This window comes from Phoca vitulina, unplaced genomic scaffold (genome assembly GCF_004348235.1).
Source record: "Phoca vitulina isolate PV1807 unplaced genomic scaffold, GSC_HSeal_1.0 scaffold76, whole genome shotgun sequence".
Lineage (NCBI taxonomy): Eukaryota > Metazoa > Chordata > Mammalia > Carnivora > Phocidae > Phoca > Phoca vitulina.
The window spans coordinates 2,346,640-2,368,112 of NW_022589779.1; the positions used below are offsets into that span (position 1 = coordinate 2,346,640).

The window sequence follows — 21,473 nt, forward strand, 5'->3', positions numbered from 1 at the left end:
GGTTTACAAGAACCCCACTTATGAATTGATCATATTACTTTCCTCTCTGCGTGTAAGCCCTTCCTCAGCTAGAGCCTGGAGTCGGTAATACTCATTTCATTGACCTGCTTTTATGCTTAGTTACATATTATGCACATCAGATGCTGAAAATAGTTCCAGGGACATAGTAGTCGCTCCATGAGTGGAGGTAATTATTTTTGTCTACTAGTGATCAACATTAATAATACATGTAAAACCCAGTTTCTAGTATAAAGGAAATGTTTAATAAATGTCCTTTCTTAACTTTCACTTGGCGTCAACATCTCTTTGGCCTTAAAATCCCATTGATTGTAAGATGTTCAGTTTAAAACAACTTTTTGAGTAAAAAAAGAATCTTATTTCATTAAATGTTGGCAAAGAATATAAAACTAAAACTGATTTCATAAATTACAGTATGGAAAATTATACTTATTGAGGAAATACACTATCATTTCCATTGCTGTTACTGCAATTATTTTTACAATTCCCTCTCATGTGTGTTACTGACAAACTAAATTAACTCTTTTGGGGGAAAATGAAGGATCAAAAATGATTTTAAAATTTTTGGCATGCTTACCTATGCAAAGGATACCACAAAATGAAATAGGATACCTAGGAGGAGATGCATTTAATTTGGCCCATGTTGGGATTGCCATCAAGAGACAAAGTTTCAGGGGCCACTGAAAATATTAACGGCCTTTTGAAGAAAAACCTGCAGATTAATATTTGGATGATGTTTTAATGTGATTCTTTCAGTTGCAAGTCCACTCAAGCTAGCTCATTTATGGGATTCATGAAGAGTAATAAGGGAATCACTTGGGCCCACGGGCAGTAAAGCAGGAGGACTTTCTGGATGGTTCCAAAGATCCCTACATCAGATATTTATGAGCCTGCATCCTAAGTCGCAACCATTGAGGTTTCCTTTATTAATTATCATTCCCTGAGTATTTGTTATGTATTAGGCACTAAGCTAAGCATTTTTATGCCTTAGATCATGCAATCCTCCCAAGTTCTGTGATTTATATTCTATTACAATCCACAGTTATAAATAAGAAAACAAGTTTTTGAAAATTTAAGTAACTTACATACGTTCCCTCAGCTAATTAGAGGTAATAAGTAAATTAGTGGTAAATTAGTAAATCAACTTCAGCTCTTGTCCAGGGCCCCAGATTTACTATAAACAGTGGTCACGTAGTGGGTGATGTGTTCTATTCTGTCTCTGAATCCACTCTATCCCACTACTGATGGGTTTCTTTTGTTTACTTAATTCATATTCTTCAATTATTTCAGCCTGTGCATGGCCTATCATAATCTCTCCAGCCCCATCAACATCATGATCTTTCAGTTTAGTTCCCATTATTAAATAGTGATCTATTTCTCTGAATCTGAACTCCTGATTTTTTTTTAAATATTTATTTCAATGCATATATTGGAGTCAAGCTATGCATTTCATAAATGTTGATCAATCTATGGGATTGGTTGCTCTCAGGTCAGATATCCATCCCTACCGGATTAACAGTTACTAAAAAGGCCAATCCATGCCAATCAGAGGCTGCATGTGGGGAAGCTTCCCTTAGAAAAAGTATGGATGAGGCAATGGTAGAAACATCTCTACCATAGGCGCTAAGTAGGAGGTGAAGCTATGGAAGTAGAAAAGTCCACAGTAGACCAAAAGAAAAGAGGCTGCACAACAGAACCTTAAGAAATAAATGTATACAGATTGGCCAGAATTAGAGAGGTCAGTACAAGAAATCAACAAAAAAGAGAAAAGTAAGAGAACCAGTAGAAAAATAGAAAATACTATTAAAGAAATCTATGAAGAAGGGAGTTTGAAACGTAAGAGTGTATTCCACAACAACAAATGCTTCAGCAGTATCAATTCATTCATATTTATAACACAAAATATGCTACCACAGTCCAGGGGACACAGGGTTGAGCAAGAAGAACAGATCCTTGTTCAAATGTCAATAAACACTCAAATTCATACATGATTGCAATTATGAGACATGCTACAGAGGAGAGGTATACGGTATTTTTTAAGGGTTTTATTTATTTGAGATATATATAGAGAGAGAGATAGAGAGAGAGAGCACGAGCAGGGGTGAGGGCAGAAGGAAAGGGAGAAGCAGACTCCCCACTGAGCAAGGAGCCCAACGCAGGGCTTGATCCCAAGACCCCGGGATCATGACCTGAGTGGAAGGCAGATGCTTAACTGACTGAGCCACCCAGGCACCCTTTGGGTATATAGTATTTTGAGATCATAGAATCAGAGGACATGACACTGTGAAAGAGTTCAAGGAAAACTTCAACTTTATGCCTGAGCTGACATCTAAAAGGAGATCAGAAATCAACTGGGTGAAGTGAAGGAAGGAAGAGCAAGGCAGAGGGAATGTGTAAAGCTCCTTTGGCAAGAGGCAATGCAGTGGCTGTTAAAGGTGGCTGGAGTGGAGAGAGCAGGGACTTGACTTTACCTCTACAAAGAGGTAATGCTAGAGATGTAGCTAGGAAACAAACACACCATGAACTGGAGGGTCCTGTTAAGTTTGGTCTGTTGTTAACCTATGTGCAATAAGCTGGAGGGGAAATGGGGTGATTGACATGATCAGATGAACGTTCTGAGATGATCGCTCTGGCTGGAATAGGCAGAAAAGATCAAGAAGTGTTATTATACAAGATCCTTTCAGTTAACAGAGTTCCCTGAGATTGAAGGGAAAAGATAACTTGTTGGCTCAGAAACTGTAAAGCATGGCCAAGAGCAGATATTCAGGTATATTGGGATCCAGATACTTAATGATGTTTTCAGGAATATAACTCTTGGCATCACAGGTACAACTTGGCTCTCTACTATGTTGGCTTTGTTTTTAGGCAGAATTTCCACTCTTGGGGATGAAATGACAGCTGGCAACCTAGAGTAAAAAAAAAAAAGAGAGAGAAAATTATATATTATCACCCTAGCAGAAAGAGAACGTTTCCCCCCTATCAATCCAGCAAATATCCCAGGAATGACACTTAATGAACAACTTGGTCATAGGTCCATCCATGAAACAATCATTATGGCCAAAGAAGAGGACATACTCATAGTCAGGCCTGAATGACTTGCTCACTTCTAGAGTCAGATAGAAGAGTCAATCCCACCTGAACCACAAGGTCTGAGAAAAGGAAAGGGACAGTCCCCAACGAAAACCTTGGATGTTGTCTCCAGGAGTGGGAGACACAGAGAAAATATGGGGTGAAGGGACAGGTTAAGAGGATCTTATGATACTCCTGGATAGAGATAACCACAGTTTTGATTGAGGGTAGAGGTTTTATAGATACTTAGAAGAATAAATTCATAGGATTTTGTAATGAATTAGACAAGAGGTTAAGGGAGATTGACATATCAGGAGTCAATCCTAAGCTTCATGTTTCCATCACTGGTGAGACCATTCACTGAGAGACACAAAACTGAAAGGGAGCCAAGTTAAGAGGTCAGGAGAGAGGTGAAACATCATGAGTTGAATTTAGAACATATTTAGTTGGAGGTGCCATTGAGACATTAAAGAGATGCTAAGAATATACAGGTGTAAATATCAGGAGTGACATCTGGGCTGTAAGTATAATCTTGCCCAGAATAGGAACAGTCGACTGATTTGAAGGTTGTCTTGACCATGGATAAGAATAGAAGCAGAGCCAGGTTACAGTGAATGGGTAAAATGGGTGTAGTAATCATAGGAATACCATCTTAAGGAAGAATTTGTGGGGTATAATACAGCCACTAACTCGCATCTTTCAAATGAGAATAACAAAACAAAAACAAAAAACAGGGACAATCAAGACACCCTTGATCTGTAATAACAGCTCCCTTCCAAATAGCACTTCCCAGTTTCCATAACCTCACTAACCAGAGTTTTCCTGTGTAACCCAGTAGGCTTGTGTTTCTCAGGCATGAGGAGAAAGGAGTCTCTTTTTGACTCTTTATTTCCTGAAAGCCTCCTCCCCAACAGGTTTGCAGATAGTAAAAGGAACATTGTCCTAGTTTCTCCTAGAAATTTGCCTGTCGGTTGCATTTTCCCACCAGCTGAGATGGAGTGGTCCGATATAAGCTCGGTGATGGCCCAATGGTTCCCTCTAGGCGATTTAGAGATGGCCAACTCCTGTCGTTGCTTGAATATTTTGCCCGGGTCACTCCTCATTCCTCCCCATCCACTTCCTCGGAGAAGAGACTTTCTGGGTCTAGACTACGGGAGAGCCAATTCTCAAAGGCCCCTTGTCAAAAAAGTATATGTGATATGTTGTGCCAAGCTGGCTGCTGAGGAGACACCAGCCTTCGATGTTAGTACACTGGAAAGGAGAATGATTGAGCAAGTTGGCGTGGACTGTATTATCTTCAATGACTCATCGATCACCACCTAGATTCACTCCAGACCACCAGAAGATGAACTAAACCCTTGGAGGCACTACAATTTCCACTGAGAATATCAAATACATTAACAAGTTATAGAAGTAACTGGAGTTTGGTAAGAAAGAAAGTTAATTTTTATTCACTTGAATAAAATTACACGATATTCTCTGCCTGCTTTTATGAAATGGAACAGAGTATGGTAATATGACTTAGAATTGAACTTTAAAAAACCAACCAATCTTTGGATGGTTCCCTTTATTCTAATTCTCTGGAGAACAGCAACAAATCTCCAACCTCTCCACAGAAGTATAAAAAAGAGTGTATACTTAGCACAGTGTCCAGTGAGGGTGAATAACTCAAATTTTTACTGAAACTGTGCATACATATCTATCATGCCTTCTTGAATTCTCACCTCAACTCCTCGCACTCCCAGACCAAGGGCGAAGACTCACCTGTGTGCTAAAACTCAGCATCCCTGTCAGGGCATGACGCTGGCAGGGATATATGGTTATGTTATTCTGTGAACTCAGCCCTTCTTCTCTCCCTCCCTTTATGGAATAACTTCCATTCTTTTAAGCCAGGTAACTGGACAAGCACAAGAAAAATCATATCGGAAGAAAGGGAAAACCTTCCTGGGAACAGTATAATTGCCAAGCTCTAGCAAAGAGTCCAGTTGATCACTGTATATAATGCAACACTTAGCAATTTTAAGCGGAAGTACAAATTAGAGGATGAAACAATTATCTTTTCTGTGTTACTTTAGATGCTTCGAGAATATTTCCTTTTTATCTTGTGTCTCAATGGTAAACTTGTAAGAATTATCTCAATGACCACCTAAACCTATTTTCTACTTAATTGTTCTATGTTTTATCTCAATTCTTGCTAAAGGAGATTTAAAGTGATGAACAATAAAAAATGCATGTCCATCATACACACACACACACACACACAATATGATTAATAAAATCAAAAAGGCTGTGAAAAGAAGGAAGGCAATTGCAATCTGTTTCACTTCACTATATATAGTTTGTGTAAGTTTTCTTATTCCAGCACTTTAGCAATACCAAAAAAAAATCAGCTCAGTACTTTTAAATATTTTATTGACAATATTAACATATTAATGTATCAAGATATTTTCAGGCAAGTAAAGTAAATATTCTCTAACTCATGGTTTCTAATGTCCTGTAGGTATTAAAATGATGTAAGTTTGTACTTTCTTTTCATTGAAACATGTAGTCTTGTCCTGAATAACTTCTCCTTCCCTTCCACACACATATAATTTGACATTATTGGGCACAGTACTAAGAGAAGGGAAAAATTGTATTTAGCAGGCTCCCTTCAAAGCTGATTAAAACAGAAACGTTCTCTTCATTTGTGACATCAACAGGACCTAAAATGTGTCCGTGAGATGGTAAGCATTCAAATGTATCCACAAAGCCAACTATTTTGTTATTTTCAGCCCCATGTTAAAAATTTCGTGTCAGTGACCGCTAATTCTGTTAAGGGTGTTCTTTTTAAAAAACATGAACCAAAATATTTCTTCATCTAAACAATTTTATTTATGGTGGAATTTCCAAAATTTCTTATATCTTGAAATTATCCACAAAGTACTATTTTGTGCTTACATTAAAAAGATGCATTCCTTATAAGAAAATATCAAAATATATACCATTAGGCAGTATTGTTATGTGTTTACTGAACAGAATATCACCAAAGCGTTAATAGAAAAACAAAAGTTAAATATATTTAAGTTTCCTGTAACTGATTTCCAGCTGTTCTAATGTTTTAAAGAAAAAAATAAAGATCTAACATCAGACATAATATTTTGACAAGCAATATTTATAAAAAAATATAAGTTAAGCATTGCAACAAGCTACCTTCAATGAATTGCCCCCTAGCACAAAGAATATTATTGGAACTATATATCTAAAGTGAATAAGAAGGTAAAGAAGAAGGAGGAGGAAGAGCAGGAGGAGGAGAAGGAGAAAAGAAAGTATAATTGCAAAGGTGACTTTTTAGTTAAATACACTTTTGTATAAAGTGGCAAGATAATATTTACAAATTTACAACTGAAAAGAAATCTTTATATACAAGTTGTCTTGCTTTTGAACTTTTGGGGCTTCCTTCCTCCTGTGTAATAGGCCCTCCTCGTAGAACTCATCTAGACTAGATTTTCAGTTCATAGCACATGATAGATGAGCCTGGAATTAGAGGCCCCTGGAGTTGCAGGCTGTGAATCCGTGCTGGCAACTGGGGAGAGAGAGGCCGGGTCCTGGAGAGGCAATCCAGGTTGCTCTGCATTGGTGATTCGATCCACTATGCTGGATAAACAATCCAAGCTGGATAAGGAGCTTTTATCTGTGGCATATACTAAGAACACAAGGAGAAAACCATTAAAAAAAAAAAAAAATCCCAAATAGAGAGACTTGTTTATGTGGCCCCTTAAACCACAGGTCAGCAACTTTGACACCCAGGGGTCAGGTGGTCAGAGAAAGCCTGATGCAGAAATTTGCAACAAACATCTAGCAATTCATGGAGGTGAACGTAGGGAGTGGAGAAGCCCCCCTAGTAAAATTTTGAGCAACAGTGCATATGTGTGTCCCTGTTAGGGGTATTTTGAACAAAAGATGTGTGTATATTTTGCTGCACCAAAACCTCCCCATAAGAATCCTCCCTTCTATTCCCTTCCCCAATACAACCTGGAAAAGCAGACTCTGCTTTGACAGGCTGAACTGTGAAGTTGAACTGATTTTTAAACTCCTCTGAAGTCATCAGTTCTTACCATTTGGTACATCTGGGCAGTAGATGCTGTCAAAGCTGCTGCTCTTTCTGGACCAGACAGGACTGTTACATTCCGGCTATAATACAAGACACAAAGGAGGTTTGTTTTCAGGTCTTGGTAAAAGATGCTCCGACCTGTGGTGCGGCTGTGCTTGACCAATGGCTCCGTATACTGACCACTCTCAATCACCTTCATCGCCCCGATTTAGGAAGGGCTGGCCCTCACCGAATTGTAAGGGCACTGAGGTCAATCTCTGTGCTTGAAGAAGAGGAGAGCAGCGGCACAGGGAAGAGGGCGGGGGTGGAATTCAGCAGCAATGTGCGTTGGGTTAACCATGCAAAATGGATTGGAGCAGAAGGAAGCCACACTAATTCAGGGAGAGAATACTTTCCCAGGGCAAAAACACATTAAAACCTGGCAGCGATGGAACAAACGCCCTCTGAAAAGAATGCATCAACATCTCTTCCCAGCCAGGCCTCAGCAGAGCAAGGACAGGGGCCATGTGGAGAAAACATGTTATTGATCATTTGCAGCCACCTGCCTCATAGGACGGCCCTCGCCTACAATGTTCACCTGGAACCTGGGAAGAAGTCAAACTAAAATCCTGTTCAACAGCTGTTTCCTGGCATCTTTCTACACGTGGCACCTCTCTTCTAGCCACCCCCCCCCCCGACTACCCACCAATAACCATTGAATATTTGGTTGCCACACCCGGTTTAAATGAGATGTAAGAAGTTTGGGAAAAGATCAGGGGGACCAGCGCTCTCCCTTACCATGCCGTCGGAGCAGGTGGAGGTGGGGCTGGTGGGCTCAGAGCAGCTCTGTCCGGGCAGCCTATAGTAGTTCTCCACTTGCTCCCTCAGCAGCTCCTGCAGGCTCTCGATGTAGCGGATGGCATTCCTGAGGATCTCCACCTTGGGCAGCCTCTGGTTGGGGTTGGTCGTGGTGCACCTCTTGAGCGTCTCGAAAGCCTGGTTGACCTTCTTCAGGCGTCTCCTCTCGCGCATGGTGGCCGCCTTCCGCCGATCCATGGTGGTAGACTTCCTCTTGCATGCTTTGCAAGCCCACATGAGACAGTGGCCAGCCTGGTGGTGGCCTGTAGGTGCTCGCACGTGCTCGTCCTCGTCTGAGCCTTGCAGCTCTGGTTTGTGCGCCCCGAAGGCAGCCCCTCTGGGCTCAAACTCATCCCCGAACTCGCCCTCGGGGGACGGGATGCAGGAGCCCTCATAGAAGTACTCAGAAGGCGAGAACTGGCAGCCGTCCATCATTTCCATTCTTTGCGGTGAAGCAAGTGGGGCACCTGGACAGCAGCGAGAGATACAGGGGAGAGACGGGAGCCTGGCGCCGCTGCGGGCCAGCGAATCCCGGGCGGAGCTCCCTGGTCGGTTTCTCCGGTAATTAACAAGGGCAAAAGCCTGGAGGCCTGGGTCGGGTGTGCTAGGGTTGGGGCTCTTTATATATTCTTGGGGGAGGGAGGCCGGCCCCAGTGGCCAGGCACTATTAGCATATCCCACCACAACCCCCGCAGGGGCTGTCTGGGCAAACCTCCGCCTTCCCTCTAGAGAAAATTTGCTGTTTACAGCCCCTTTGGACGCTAATGGTTTTACTGCATTTCTGCTGGGGCAGGGGGATCATTCCCCAACCCGTTCACTTGCACTCTCTAGAGTACCTAAACGAAGGGATCACTTAAAGAGTGGTAGAGACAAAGGAACAAAGTCCATCCAACTTTTTGGAATTGCTCATGCATAACAAATATTAATAAATAAAACTCCCTACTATAAGCTAACACCAAAAGCCGACCTGCCTTCCCAATCTTGGGCACGAGGAATTACCTTGTTTTTTGGTGTTTGTTTCTCGTCTACATGAACTTCAATTATCTCAGGAATTTTTTCAGTCAGTGGATTGAATAATGGTTGCTAAAAACTTTGAAGTGACACTTTGAATCATTTAGTGAATCTAGATATTTAAAAATCTATTTTGTTCTGGTCAGATTGTCACTTTATAGGCTCTGTATTATTGGAGGGTGGGCAGGGAGGTTCCTTTTTTCCAAGACAGGGCTCACTCTGAGTTCTCTTTACATGTCTGCTCATCTAACAGGAGGTGGGCTCAAGGGCCAGATGACCACGAACAGTCCTCCCTTCCTTTCCCCTTCTGCACATGTTTACCAAGCGCCTCCTCCTTTGTACGAGGCCTTTGCTAGACCCCCAGCCAGCCACAGATCCATACTGACTGCACCTCTGCGATCTGTATTCAAAGAAACTGAGTTTTATATGGCAACCTTTCTTTCCAGGAGCGAGTTTCCTTTCTCCTCTTTCTGCTCCGCCCTGCCATTTCGACAGACTAAACAGCCAAGCTGGGCTTTGGGGTCGCTAATTTTCTGCTTTCAGGCAAACTAACACCGTTACAGATGCATCCCAGCTGCCGGCACAGCAATCCTTCTCGGCTCGTGTAAAATTTCCAACTCAAACCTTGAGTAACTTCACACACTTTGGTGACAAAAGCCTTCCAGAAAAGCAATCGCAGCAGGGTCTTTGGAACTTTGGTGGGTAGAAGGAGAGAAGGGAAGGCTGCCATTTATGTGTAAGAATGAATCTATTAATCCGCTTTTGCCAATGCTCCTCCACCTTTAACCCACTTGCAGATCTCTTGGGGTGGGGATGGGAGAGGACAGTGCTGTTTATGTACAGGAAAAACCATTATTTAAGGTCTAGGTACATAGATTTAAGTAGTCCGGAGGTTTGGACCAGGGCTTGTGGCCCGATTAAAACAGGAGGGAGTGTTCTCATCACCATCTTCAGTCATCCAGCCCAGTAAGTGGTGTGGCTCGGTGGGGGGGGGGGGGGGGGGGGGAGGGTGCTTCCTTCTATTACTTATTCCTAAAATTATTTTCCTCAAGCAACCCTGGCTGGCTGATCCCAAGTCTGCAGGGATCAGAGAAGTTCTAACTTTTTCTGGATGAGATCCGCTCTCTAAAGTGAAGGTTCGGAAAAACAGGGGTGGTAGAGTGTCAGTCATTAAGGTTAGCTACTAGGTGCAGGGCTCTGCCCCCTTTCCCACCTTCATTCATCCCTAAGACAAAGACACCACCACACCCCCTACCCCCTTGAAAATCAAGCTCCCTTTCACACCAATGGGCTGCTTAATTGTCTGGCCAGTGGGAAATCCATCTGCACCTTATTTAGGACTATTAACAAGTGGATGCCTTTGAAATGAATAGGGTACTAAGGGCTACACTAGATAAAAGAGTCAAGTTCCTAAAGGACCCAGGTGTAATGGAAGACTCCATCCACACCGGTGGAAACTTTGGAATGCATACACATTGCTACCTCTGAAATACAATAGTGGGGAGATAATCTCACCCAGGAATTCTCAGCCAAGTCACACAGGTTCTGGTCAGCACCAATACCCCCACTTTCTCCGACTATGCAGTACACACGAGAGGCGCAGATTTATGATTTGGGCACAAATCAACTTGCCCCTCAAAGTTTAAGGGGAAGGTACGTTATACTCGCCTTTCAGCTGATTTCTTTACACCAGGCACCTCATGAGCTCTGTACCCGATCCCTCAGTGCGGGATATTTGTAGTAAACAATTAGTAAGACTTTTCTCTTTGTCAAGCACTGTTCTCAACCCCTTCCTTGTGTTCATTCATTTACTGCTCTCGACGACTCTGTGGGAACTATTTATTATATCCATTTTTAAAAGACGGTAACCGAAGCTCAAGGGGTAGGTAATTCGCCCCAGGTCACACAGGATTGGAACTGGGCATCCTGTTCCTTAGAGCTTGCGCTCCTAGAGGTGAATTTTTTCTTCTGGGTCAATTCGGGCTCAGTGCGCGTGCTTAGCGCTGCGGAGCGGACACTCGCCAAAGCCGGGTGCCCGACGCCTTTCCCTGCGCCCGGGCCTGGAAGATGCTGTCACTCAGGAGGCTCTGTCGGTAACGGTAGTTCTCAGAGGTTAGGGCTGGCTTTGGTAAGGTGATCTCAAAACAAATTTACCAGAGTGCCGCGGTCGAGTGGAACGAAAGAAGCCGCGAAAACACAAGCGCCCGGCGGCTTAATGGGACTTGCTGGGGGGGGAAACAAGGTCCGGGGTTGAGGACCCTTGGGACTCAAGCGCTGAAAATAGGATCGCAAAACACCAAAGTAAAAAACGAGACAAAACTTTTAAACCGCTGTCAGTGGCGAGAAGGGGGAGAGAGAAAGAAAAACGGGGCGGGGGGAGGGGAACAAAACCAAACAAATACACAAAAAAGGGGAGACAGTATACAAAGAGAAAAGGAAGCAGTGCCTCAAAGATGGCTGGGGTCCCCCAGTTCAGGAGAGTTTCTGCTGCTCTTTTCCGAGGGGAAACTGTGTAAGAGAAGAGGAGAAACTGGGTGAGCAATACAGACAAAAATAAAATTTTTTTTGAGTGGGGAAATTGAACAAAGCAGTATGAAAAAAGTTGAAAATCATAAAAAAAAGAGAGAGAGAGATATCTACTGATTATTTGGGTGCTCTTACTTAAAATCAGACTCGACTGACTTTTGTTCCTCATAGAAAAGAATAAAAATACAATAAGTGTTCCACTCTTTCTTCAGAGAAGTGGATTTCTCACGTGGAGAGGAAACTCCCACACATTTGATATGCAACCACGTTGGTAGAAATGACATTCCAACACTAACTACTAGGAAAGCCTTACAGTAGGCAGATGAAGGGAAGACAATTAAGCCATGCATGGTGTTATAAATGAATGCCACCCAAGGTTCTCGTGAAGTATATAGATAATTAAAAATTTTTTTCCCTTAACATTCTGAAGGAAAATAAATGCGTATCTGATTTTCTTACAGTTTAGACTCAGCAGGTTTTAGCTGCATAGACCTTTAAGTAATCACCAACCTTTTTTTTTTTTTTTTTTTTGAGAATCTATTTTAGTTTAAGTATTATGGCAACAATCCTAGTGTTGATGGACAGAGCCCACCAGCGAAATGATGGTCAGAGCTTCCTTTTCTAGTAAATTTTGCCTACCCTAGGAATTCTGCATTATTCCAAATTTTCTATGCTTCTCTCAGTGGGAGAGACCAAATATACATAGAAAGATGAGTCCATTTCAATCACTTCTGCCTCTCTCTGAGGCCCTTATCAACTCCTGGACAAAGGGAGCTGTTCTAGAGATTTTGGCTTATCATATATGACTTCACAATGTGCTAAACAATTTCAAACTGCTATTAGCTCTGGGAACCAGGCACACCTAAGTAAACACATTAGTACCTGTCAAAGCTGCTGGAAGAATTTGCGCAGAAGACAGCTGAGGAAGACATTGGCCTCTGCTTGCGTTCGAAGGCTCCCAGGGGAGATCAAAGGCCTATGGAGGGATTTTGAGCAGCCTTGAGAGTAGAGAAAGGAGCCAGTTCTTGCAGCATTATCTTTGTTTCAGCACATGGCATAGCCATTCTGAACTGAGAAGCCAAGCTGACTCTGAACTCGGCTTGCAAAAAATTTCTGTTTCAGAATGAAACCTCTAGGACTGAGGGTCATCTTTTGTAACCCTGCTTTTGAGAGTAAGGGAGTGACTGGAGGGGTCTGTTGGAGAAATGTCTTGATGGCTTGGCTCCTTGAGGAAGTACCATGTTATTGCTAATTTACTAATGCATTAGATTAGGAAATGAGATATTCAAAGTTTAAACTTAAATATTTTTAAAACATTTTTTTCTAGGTAGGGTGCTCTGGGAGGAGAATTTTGAGATAAATAAATGATATAAAACATTGCTTACTAAGAGAAAAGCACCAACGGCTATATTCTAACTTTGCATCAAAAACGTCTTAGTAAGGATACAGTTCAGTTTAGCAGCCCAAGACTTCTCCAGCAGTCTCAACAGTAGTTGAGAACACAATTTCAGCACCATGTTCCCATCCCCCGTATATACATATATGCCCATTAGACATAAGTGAATTTCCATTATGTTCAGGGTCAGAATTCGATGATTCAGGTGTGATGATTAAAGTTAGTTTGAAAAAGCTGGCATTTGACGTTTCATAAATTATTTGTATAGTAATATAAAAAAGGAAAATAACTTATTTTTTAAATATGATAACTTTATGCCTACCTCTGGAAAGAGGCTCAGTTTAAATCCCAAATTGCTTATCTTTACCAAGTTATTATATCTTGATTTTCTGCTTGCATGGCCCTGTTTGTTTTGGCTTTGGCCTTAGTAAAGATTATCATCATTAATATCAAATAAAAACATTTTAATTGCAAACACACCAAGGATTTCACTGGAGAGTCTAATATGTCAACCATAGCAGTGGAGGTCACATGAAGTCTTTGGGAGATATTTTCTCTATTTAACAAAGAGACCTCTATAGGCAAACTTATTCCAAACAATTTCTCAAGTTACCTAGCTAGGAGAGAGAGAGAAGATTTGGTTTGCAAAGACTGAATAAAATCCATCAAGCAAATAAAGTCCATGAATTGATAAAAAGCATTCTGCTGCTAAATAGTTTATAACACAGATCTCATTATAAATATATATGCAATCATAAAGTAAGGGAATTCACCTGGTTAATTATGAGATTTGATTTCAGTTGTGGCATGAATCTGCGACACACACACACACATATATATACCTATATTTTATTATATATATTATATATATATATATAATATGTAATGTGTATACATATAGAATGTATATGTATAGACAAACATTTTAGGGAAAATATTGATTCTCAAGAAAAAATCATAGATACATAATAAGCATGATGAAGGGATATACACACCACCCAGACATATTCATATTCATATACATGTTCTGATTGGATAATTTGAAATGCTCTACAGTTTTTCTTTAATTAAGTTACTGCCCTAATTTGGAGTTCGCTAGCTAATCACTCTTGAGAAAGAACATTTGAAAAATAATTGCTAAAGAGAGCCAAACTGTTCTAGACCATAAATGTTCTTTCTTATTTGCCAAGGCTTCTCTTTCAGGGTGCAGGTGATTGAGCCAACAGGCTTGAAGCCGCTGGTATTTACTGGCTCCAAACCCTGGATCTATGCTTACAAATGCAAGAAACTCTTCATACCAAAGAAACCTTTTCTCAAAAGAAGTAACAAGTTTCCCTCAACACAAGTAGCTGTAGGATTCTGAGTGCATATGTAAAATGCTAAGAATGAGTCATTCATATTGCTAGTGATTTCATTGTTATCAATACTTTTCCCAAATAGCGCCTGCAACGCAGGCAGCAAACAGTATTTGAAGGAACTGTGGCTTTGGGTGGAAGAGAAGCATTTGATGGTCAATGTAGATTTATTAATGAAAAATAAAGAGAGCCCACATTGAGTATTTGTTCGGTGCTCTGCTTTGGCTGAAGATTTTATGTATCTCACCGAAATCTTCACACCCCCGAGTTAAGCACCGTTATCGTCCTCACCATTATTTTATAAATGAGGAAACGGGAAGAAGGGAGGAGCTGGGATAGCCCAAGGCTACACAGGAGCACCCCGGGTTCAATCTAAGTAGGCAGCGCCCACAGCAACTCAGCAGTTTGCAGCCATAACACTCCCACCTGCTTTTCTCAAACCTCTGGGAGAGATTGTATGTCAATGTCAGTTTTCTCTGTGAACCTTTCTGCACTTTATAAGCATTCTAGGAGAAACAAGCGTTATCCAGGTGCTCAGAAGACAGAGTAACTATCACCCCCAGAAAGAGGCCCTTAGAGATAGAAAAGGGGCACGATACTGCTCCGTGCCTGCAGGGGGCGCTGTCTGGGGTGGTATCTGGAACTTCTGTGGTGTGCAAAAGGAACGTCCAGACTGGAGTGTTAGGAAGCAAGGTTGGGCCGGGAAATATTGGATTCGGTTTGATTTTCACATTTGTAAACTGAGGACCAGCTGTGGGGAAAAGGAAGGAAGAAGTCAAGGGTGGGGAGGGGTGTTGGAAGTGAAGGTGCCATTTACAGAATGCAAGTGAGAAGCAGCAATTCCAAAAAAATGGCTGGCCCTCTCCTCCGCTTCACTTCCCACTGTGATTCTTGGTGGTCGTTTCTTCCTGAAGTTACAGGATAAACAAACCTGGCACACGTTGTAAAATCCTGGCCGTGAGGAGCTCCTGGGGCTTCAAGCCTCTCTGGGGGCTTTGCTATTTGGTCCAGCTAAGAGGTTTCATGTGCGTTGTTGTTGTCTTTTGCCCTCAGCCATTTAACCCTTCCCTCTCTTGAAGCCTTCCCCCATCTCAAGAAACAGATTGTTCCCTTCTTTTATCTTTCTATTTGCAAAACAAACCCCAGCCACACGAGGCCTGGATGGTATTCCAGTCTTCTAACCAGTCTAGTTCAAGAAAACTAGGGAGGGGCTAGCGACCTGGCTGGGAGGCCAGTGCAGCCCCTGGGTCCTCCAGAGGAAGGCTTCTTCGTGAAGGGCGGGGCCTGGAAAGTCAGAGGCAAAGTAATTTGGGGTAAATTAGCTGAAGAGCTTTTTAGGCAAATCCAAGTTTTTGTGTGGCTATCTCTTGCAACAATGAGATTCTACTGGGTTGAAAATTCAGTTGTTAACTCTGGGTAAGTAAATCTCACCCAGAGCTCCAGGTATAGGACAGTTGAAACATAAAAAAGATGGTGATAAAGGAGAAGAGGGCAGATTCCTCCTGGATATTCTTCACTTTTAACCACAAGTGTGAGGTCTGTATGAGATAGAAAAGTGAACAGTTTAATTCAGACACAGGAAAATAACCCATTTTCTTCCCTTTCAGTCAGCCTTTAAGAACACACCCAAACAAATGCGCTTGTGTGGCGTCTAAGTTAAAATATGGCTCCTCTTTATTTATGTGCACCTGCTCCCAAACATATTTTTTTTCAGTTGAATCAAATTGGGACCAATTTGGTTCATAAAGAAACTTATTTTTTTTTTTGATATTACAATATCAGGATCCTCGCACATTTTATATGCAATCCATCACTCCACATTTAAAATATATTTCTTGGGTTTACATAAAAAATGAAAGTACTAAGAATATTTACAAAAATACATTCAATACCACTAACATTTCGATGCAACGTTCCCACTTCGCTTCGGACAGGAATGAACTTCTTTTGAACATGGCACAAAAGGATCACCGGAATAAAAGTAAGAGGTTACACAACTAGCCACACAAACACAAAGTCAGGCTGCTAGAGCTAAGCCACTCGCGGTTCCAAAAGTAAAAGCCCAAAGCCGAAAGGCTTTTTCATCTGAGCGTGCACAACAGTTTCTGAGACGTTTCCTTGTGAACAGGTCTCCTTCCCTTTCATAAACTCCTGGGCCGGGGTTCCTAAATATTAATGTAATGTGACCCAAGCTACAGGATTAGGAGAAGGAGGGAGGGGGGTCCTCCCGCGGCGCGGAGAACATCCCAAACTCCGGCTGCGAGTTACTTCTCCACCACCTCTTCCCCGCAGGGCAGTTTGCGTTCCTCGGAGGAAATACTGTCCACGATGGAAGAAAGGCATTGAAGGCTACTCGAGGCTGACGAATCGATGCTCGCCCCTCCTGAGCGCAGAAAAAGAAAAACACACAAGTATAGCACCCCCGAGGAAGGAAGAACGAGGCAGGGCGGGCCCCGCGCCAGGCCGCTTAGGCAGCGCGGGAGGACCCCTGTCCCCGCGCGCTCGTCCCCGCCGTCGCTCCGAGCCCTTTCTACCCTTTCACCCCAGGCCCCTTCCCGGGATATTCTCCAGCACAGCCCGGTGCCCTTTCTTTTACTTTACCTTCCTTGGCAGTTATCACGAGCCCCCTGGAATGATCCGAAACGCTTGGCCACTGGGAGCTGCAGGTGCGCAGGAAATCCGCACCCTCAAGCTGGAGAAAAACCAAGGCCGCAGAAGATTAGAAAAGAAACATCGGTTCCGGGCAGGGAGTGGGGAGGCTCTGTGGAGGTGTCTCCCCTACTTCCTCAGGCCGGGGACGAATTTCCTGCCTACTGCAGGCACCCCGAGTTCACGGGTCACTGGGGGTTCACTGGAGAGGGGGCGGGAGGGGCGGGCGAGGAAGGGGAAGGGGAAGGGAGACGGAGCAGCTGGAGGTTAAGGCCCCAAGGAAAGCATCTAATCAGCCGGAGCATTCCCCTGCCCCTGCAGCATCTGGGCTTACATTCTCTTGCTTGGGTCTGTAGCTGAAGGGGTCCACCCCTAGCTCCTGCATTTTTTCCTGCTGATCCAGCTGATGGAGCAGGTCCTGCAGCCGCTCAATGTAGCTGATGGCACTCCGCAGAATCTCCACCTTGGGCAGCCTCTGGTTGGGGTTGGCCACAGTCCGCCGCTTCAGTGCCTCGAAGGCCTCGTTGATTTTCTTTAGGCGCCTCCGCTCGCGCAGAGTGGCAGCTTTCCGCCGGTCAGTGGGGGCAGATTTTCTCTTGCAGGTCTTGCAAGCCCAGATCAGACATTGGCCGGGGCAGTGGGGGGGCTGCAGGCCTGGGGGCGCCAGGACGTGCTCCTCTCCGCTGCTGTCGCTGCCAGCTTCCGGGGGCATTTGGTCCTGGCAGGGGGACAAGGTACCATCACTCCCTGGGTACAAAGGAGAGCCCTCTGCCACTTCTAATGGCTGCAGAGTAACATTTTCCCCGTCCAAGTAGAAGAAATAGGAGCCAGTTTCAAAAAGGTCCATCATCATGTTCTCCTCCTTGGACTCTGACTTGGTCTGAACTGGGTGATGGGCTCAAAAACCCAGAGGAACCACCCAGATGGCATTTAATTAGTGCGGTGACATAAGTCGCCCCAGCTTTATATATAGTAGCTCCTGAAACTCAATCCAACTTTTAGCTGTCATGGAGCATCAGTCTCCCAATGTGATCACAGACAGTGCTCTCCAGAATAGCTAGTTTGAAAGAAAACTGAGAAGTGTCACCTCCAGGACAATGAGACAATCTGTATGCAGAACAGGTTAAAACAAATAACTCTGAGAGAATCCTACAATATAAATAAAGCACCGAATGCTTCCATTTATGACAGTGTAGATGCTAACCTGTTTACCGGACAACGTCAAAACAACTGGGGATTTACACTGCTCCATTCCCCTCCCCCAGGCTCATCTGAATTCTAAGTATAGACCCATGATGAAAGATTTCAGAGGCAATAGCCATTGCTCCAAAATAGCCTGGTTAATATTTGCAGAGTGGTTCAGCTCTTTTCTCTGTCCCGCCTGTCAAAAAGATGCTATTCCTGTGATTAAAACCATTACAGTCCTTCAAAGGTTATACATGACTGTCAGGCTTCAGCCTCAATAGCAGCAGGTAAATCTCTTTCCTCTCTTTTACTAAGGCTGTAAGATGATTTGGGAGCTGGAGGGGTGGCTGGAGGGCGCTCAGATTCCTTCCTTGGCTATCTTTTTTTTGGGGAGGTGGCAATCAAGATCTGAATTCTGTACCCCTCCATGGTGGAGCAGTCATACCAATGAGGTAAGGGGTGGGGCAGAGCATGGGGTTGCAATACATGGAATCACTTTTTAAAAACAGTTTTAGTGGAAACAAGACTCACACTGTAGCTACTTGATATTTCAAAATTCTCTGCACACACCCCCCAAGGTGCCTCCGTTTTGGCTCCTACTCTGCACAGTGTGCTCGTGGCTTGTTTGTTCGCATTCTTGATATACATTGACTCCAAAAAAACTTGTTTCATAGGATTCAGGTGAGAAAGGAGGCAACCAAGGCATAAGCAAGGAATACAAATTTTAATCACCGCCTGCCATGGTCCAACACACACAGCATGGTGGTCAGGAATGCAGTACAATATAAGGATGAAGGACAGCATCTCTAGATTCGAAAGAACTCCCCTCAAGTCCTAGCTAAGTTAATTTCTATTTATGTGTACATAGACAAGTACGAGCTCTGGATTGTTCCAAGGTACAAGCGGTTGTCTTATAGAATTTTATCGAGGGTTGACTCAAATGGTGTCATGCATGTGAAGCACATAGCCTTATAACAGCTGCTTGATGAACATTAGTTAGCACTTAAAGCATAAGGCTATGTATAGGGCTAAGACCATTTCGTATGAAGGAAATAAAGCATCGCTGTTGGAGAGGGGTTTTTCTCCCCCCTCTTTTATTTTTGCATTCTTTTCTTTTTCCTTTCTCTTTTCTTTCCTTTCCTTTTCCCTCCCAGAGCTCTGGAAGGACACCCCTCACTTATAAATGGCCTTTGTGATGACAGTCAACCTTGGTTTTGGCCTCTATAGTCAGTGCCTGAAAAAGTTGATGGAAACATAAGGTCTTCCTATTCTACCCCCAAGTAGGGATAATTATAGGCTGTGTTCACTATGATTTCATTTTTTAGATGAATACAGTGAAGACAGTATAAGGGACCAATGGTCAATGTAGGAACTAGCTACATTTTTGAGTCAAGTCACTCATTCCAGAAGATAATTCTTCATAGCCTTTTCTTACTGAGACAAGGTTTTGGGTGTTATGTTCTGACATTTTGGGCTGTTTTTATGTTTTTGTATTGTGCAGCTGAATAATTTCCTATCAAGTTTGAGAACCATTTTTATGTTTTTGGAAAAGTAGGAAACACAGGGAAGAATAATACGAAGCCATTACCTCTTTTGTGACATTTTCTCCTATTTTTGTCAGGGCTGGTTGCTAATATCAGGAGTTAAGACAGCAGATTAGAGGCCCCAACAACTCAGGGTATACTCTAACATCCATTATGGAAAATTATCCTTTGCTCTTAACCACACTGCATGATGCATCTTATAATGTGTAGACAATTTGAAAAGTCATTTTTAACCAGTAAAAGTATATCACATTATTGCTAAGGTAATTAAGATAACAATAACTGAAATTTTTTTATTCAGGATTTTGGGGGTACCTACTAAGTGCCTTATCCTTGGGGATAAGGATAAAACAGTAAAAAATCATCCCTTTTCTCACAGAGTTTGAATCTAGAAGGGTGACTGAAAACGAAGAGATTAAAAATGTGAGAAATAGCCCTCAATTTGAGGTGTGGAAGGCTTAGGTTACAGTCATTTTAGCTTGTGAAGACTCCATCAACTCTAATATCTCAAATTCTCACTTTTTTTATCCTTATGATAGAGTGACAAAAGATGTCATACACTCAAAGGTAGTGATGAAGATTAATTTTTTAAAATTGTGTAATCACTTCAGAAATGTTGCATATTCTATAAAAGTACTTTCACTAATGAAATTAGGTGTAGGCAAAAAATTAGATAAAAAGAATAGCACTTCTAGGGAATTTTGTTGGTTGAATAATAGAAGTAACATTAAGGTGGTACCATTCTTAGACTCATTATTGATTTTAAGAGATATCAGATAGATGCTGGAGAGTCTACACATCATGAGCCTGCTAAAGAATGTGAAAATAAGCACGTTCCTTTTTATTTTTCCCTCATTCAAGTGTTGTCACTGGAGAAACAGCGAGTTAAAAGTGTAGAAAGAAAAGATTCTAGAAAGTAGAAAAAGCTTTGAGGTGCTGATCAATATTAACCTCCCAGACAGGGGTGGCATTTCTTTGTGTGAATTCAAACTTTACTACAGAATTGTTGTTCCTTATTAAATTATAAAACCCCTTTCCCAACATTCTCTAGAACTCAGGCCAATAAAATTTAGTGTTGTTGTTCACCTTGGCTGAAATATGCTTTCCCTTCTTTTGTTGTTGTTTTGGGGCCTGGGGGTGCAGGTGGGAGGAGAGGAAAAGGAAATGCCAGCTTGGGAAATAACCACCCATTACTAGATTAGGTAATGGGAAAATACGCAGTGATTCCAAACAACTAACTGGTGAACTCTTGGAACTCAGACTGTTTACAGAATATGAGATGCCTGTAATTGCATTATTTCTCAGCAGAACTTGGGACACACAGACCTTGACAAGTGGTCCAAACAGGTTTGTGTAAACCGAAATCCTCCAAACTTTAAATAGTGCAAATGCATTTTTAAAAATTATGGACGAATTATTAGCAATGAGAGAATAATAATATTAAGGATCAATTATTCACTTCAGGGGCCTAGAGTTCATTCATAACAAAATCTGAAACTAGGTTAGAGATAAAATTGAGAGTTTTCAAACAGTTTACCGCCTTGTTATTCTTACTTCATGCTTAGTTATTTGCAAATGCATTTTCTTCCCATCATCTCCACAAAAGCTTGACTATATCCAGTTCTTCTCTGTGAAAAGGAGTGGGAGGGAAAGGATTATCGCTACTCAGTCAATGGTGGTTTGCAGCTATGAGCCTTTGGGAAGGTGATGTAAGCAGTAGAAAAACAACTTTGGCGTGAGACAGAATCCAAGTTCTAGCCATTCTTTTTAAATCTTTTTTTTTATTATTTTTT

General features: G+C 42.4%; 2 protein-coding genes across 2 annotated transcripts; both read right to left on the minus strand.

Annotated features, from left to right (window-relative positions):
- Positions 1–6,578: 6,578 nt before the first annotated feature.
- On the minus strand, positions 6,579–8,455 carry MYF5 (myogenic factor 5). Its single transcript, XM_032393699.1, has 3 exons — positions 7,955–8,455; positions 7,182–7,257; positions 6,579–6,769 (listed from the first exon to the last, which is right to left on the minus strand). The coding sequence occupies exons 1-3, from the start codon at positions 8,453–8,455 to the stop codon at positions 6,579–6,581; spliced, it is 768 nt and encodes a 255-aa protein (XP_032249590.1).
- An 8,092-nt stretch (positions 8,456–16,547) lies between these two features.
- MYF6 (myogenic factor 6) lies at positions 16,548–17,808 on the minus strand. Its single transcript, XM_032393769.1, has 3 exons — positions 17,286–17,808; positions 16,904–16,994; positions 16,548–16,685 (listed from the first exon to the last, which is right to left on the minus strand). The coding sequence occupies exons 1-3, from the start codon at positions 17,802–17,804 to the stop codon at positions 16,567–16,569; spliced, it is 729 nt and encodes a 242-aa protein (XP_032249660.1). The 5' UTR covers positions 17,805–17,808; the 3' UTR covers positions 16,548–16,566.
- Between the last annotated feature and the right edge of the window lie 3,665 nt (positions 17,809–21,473).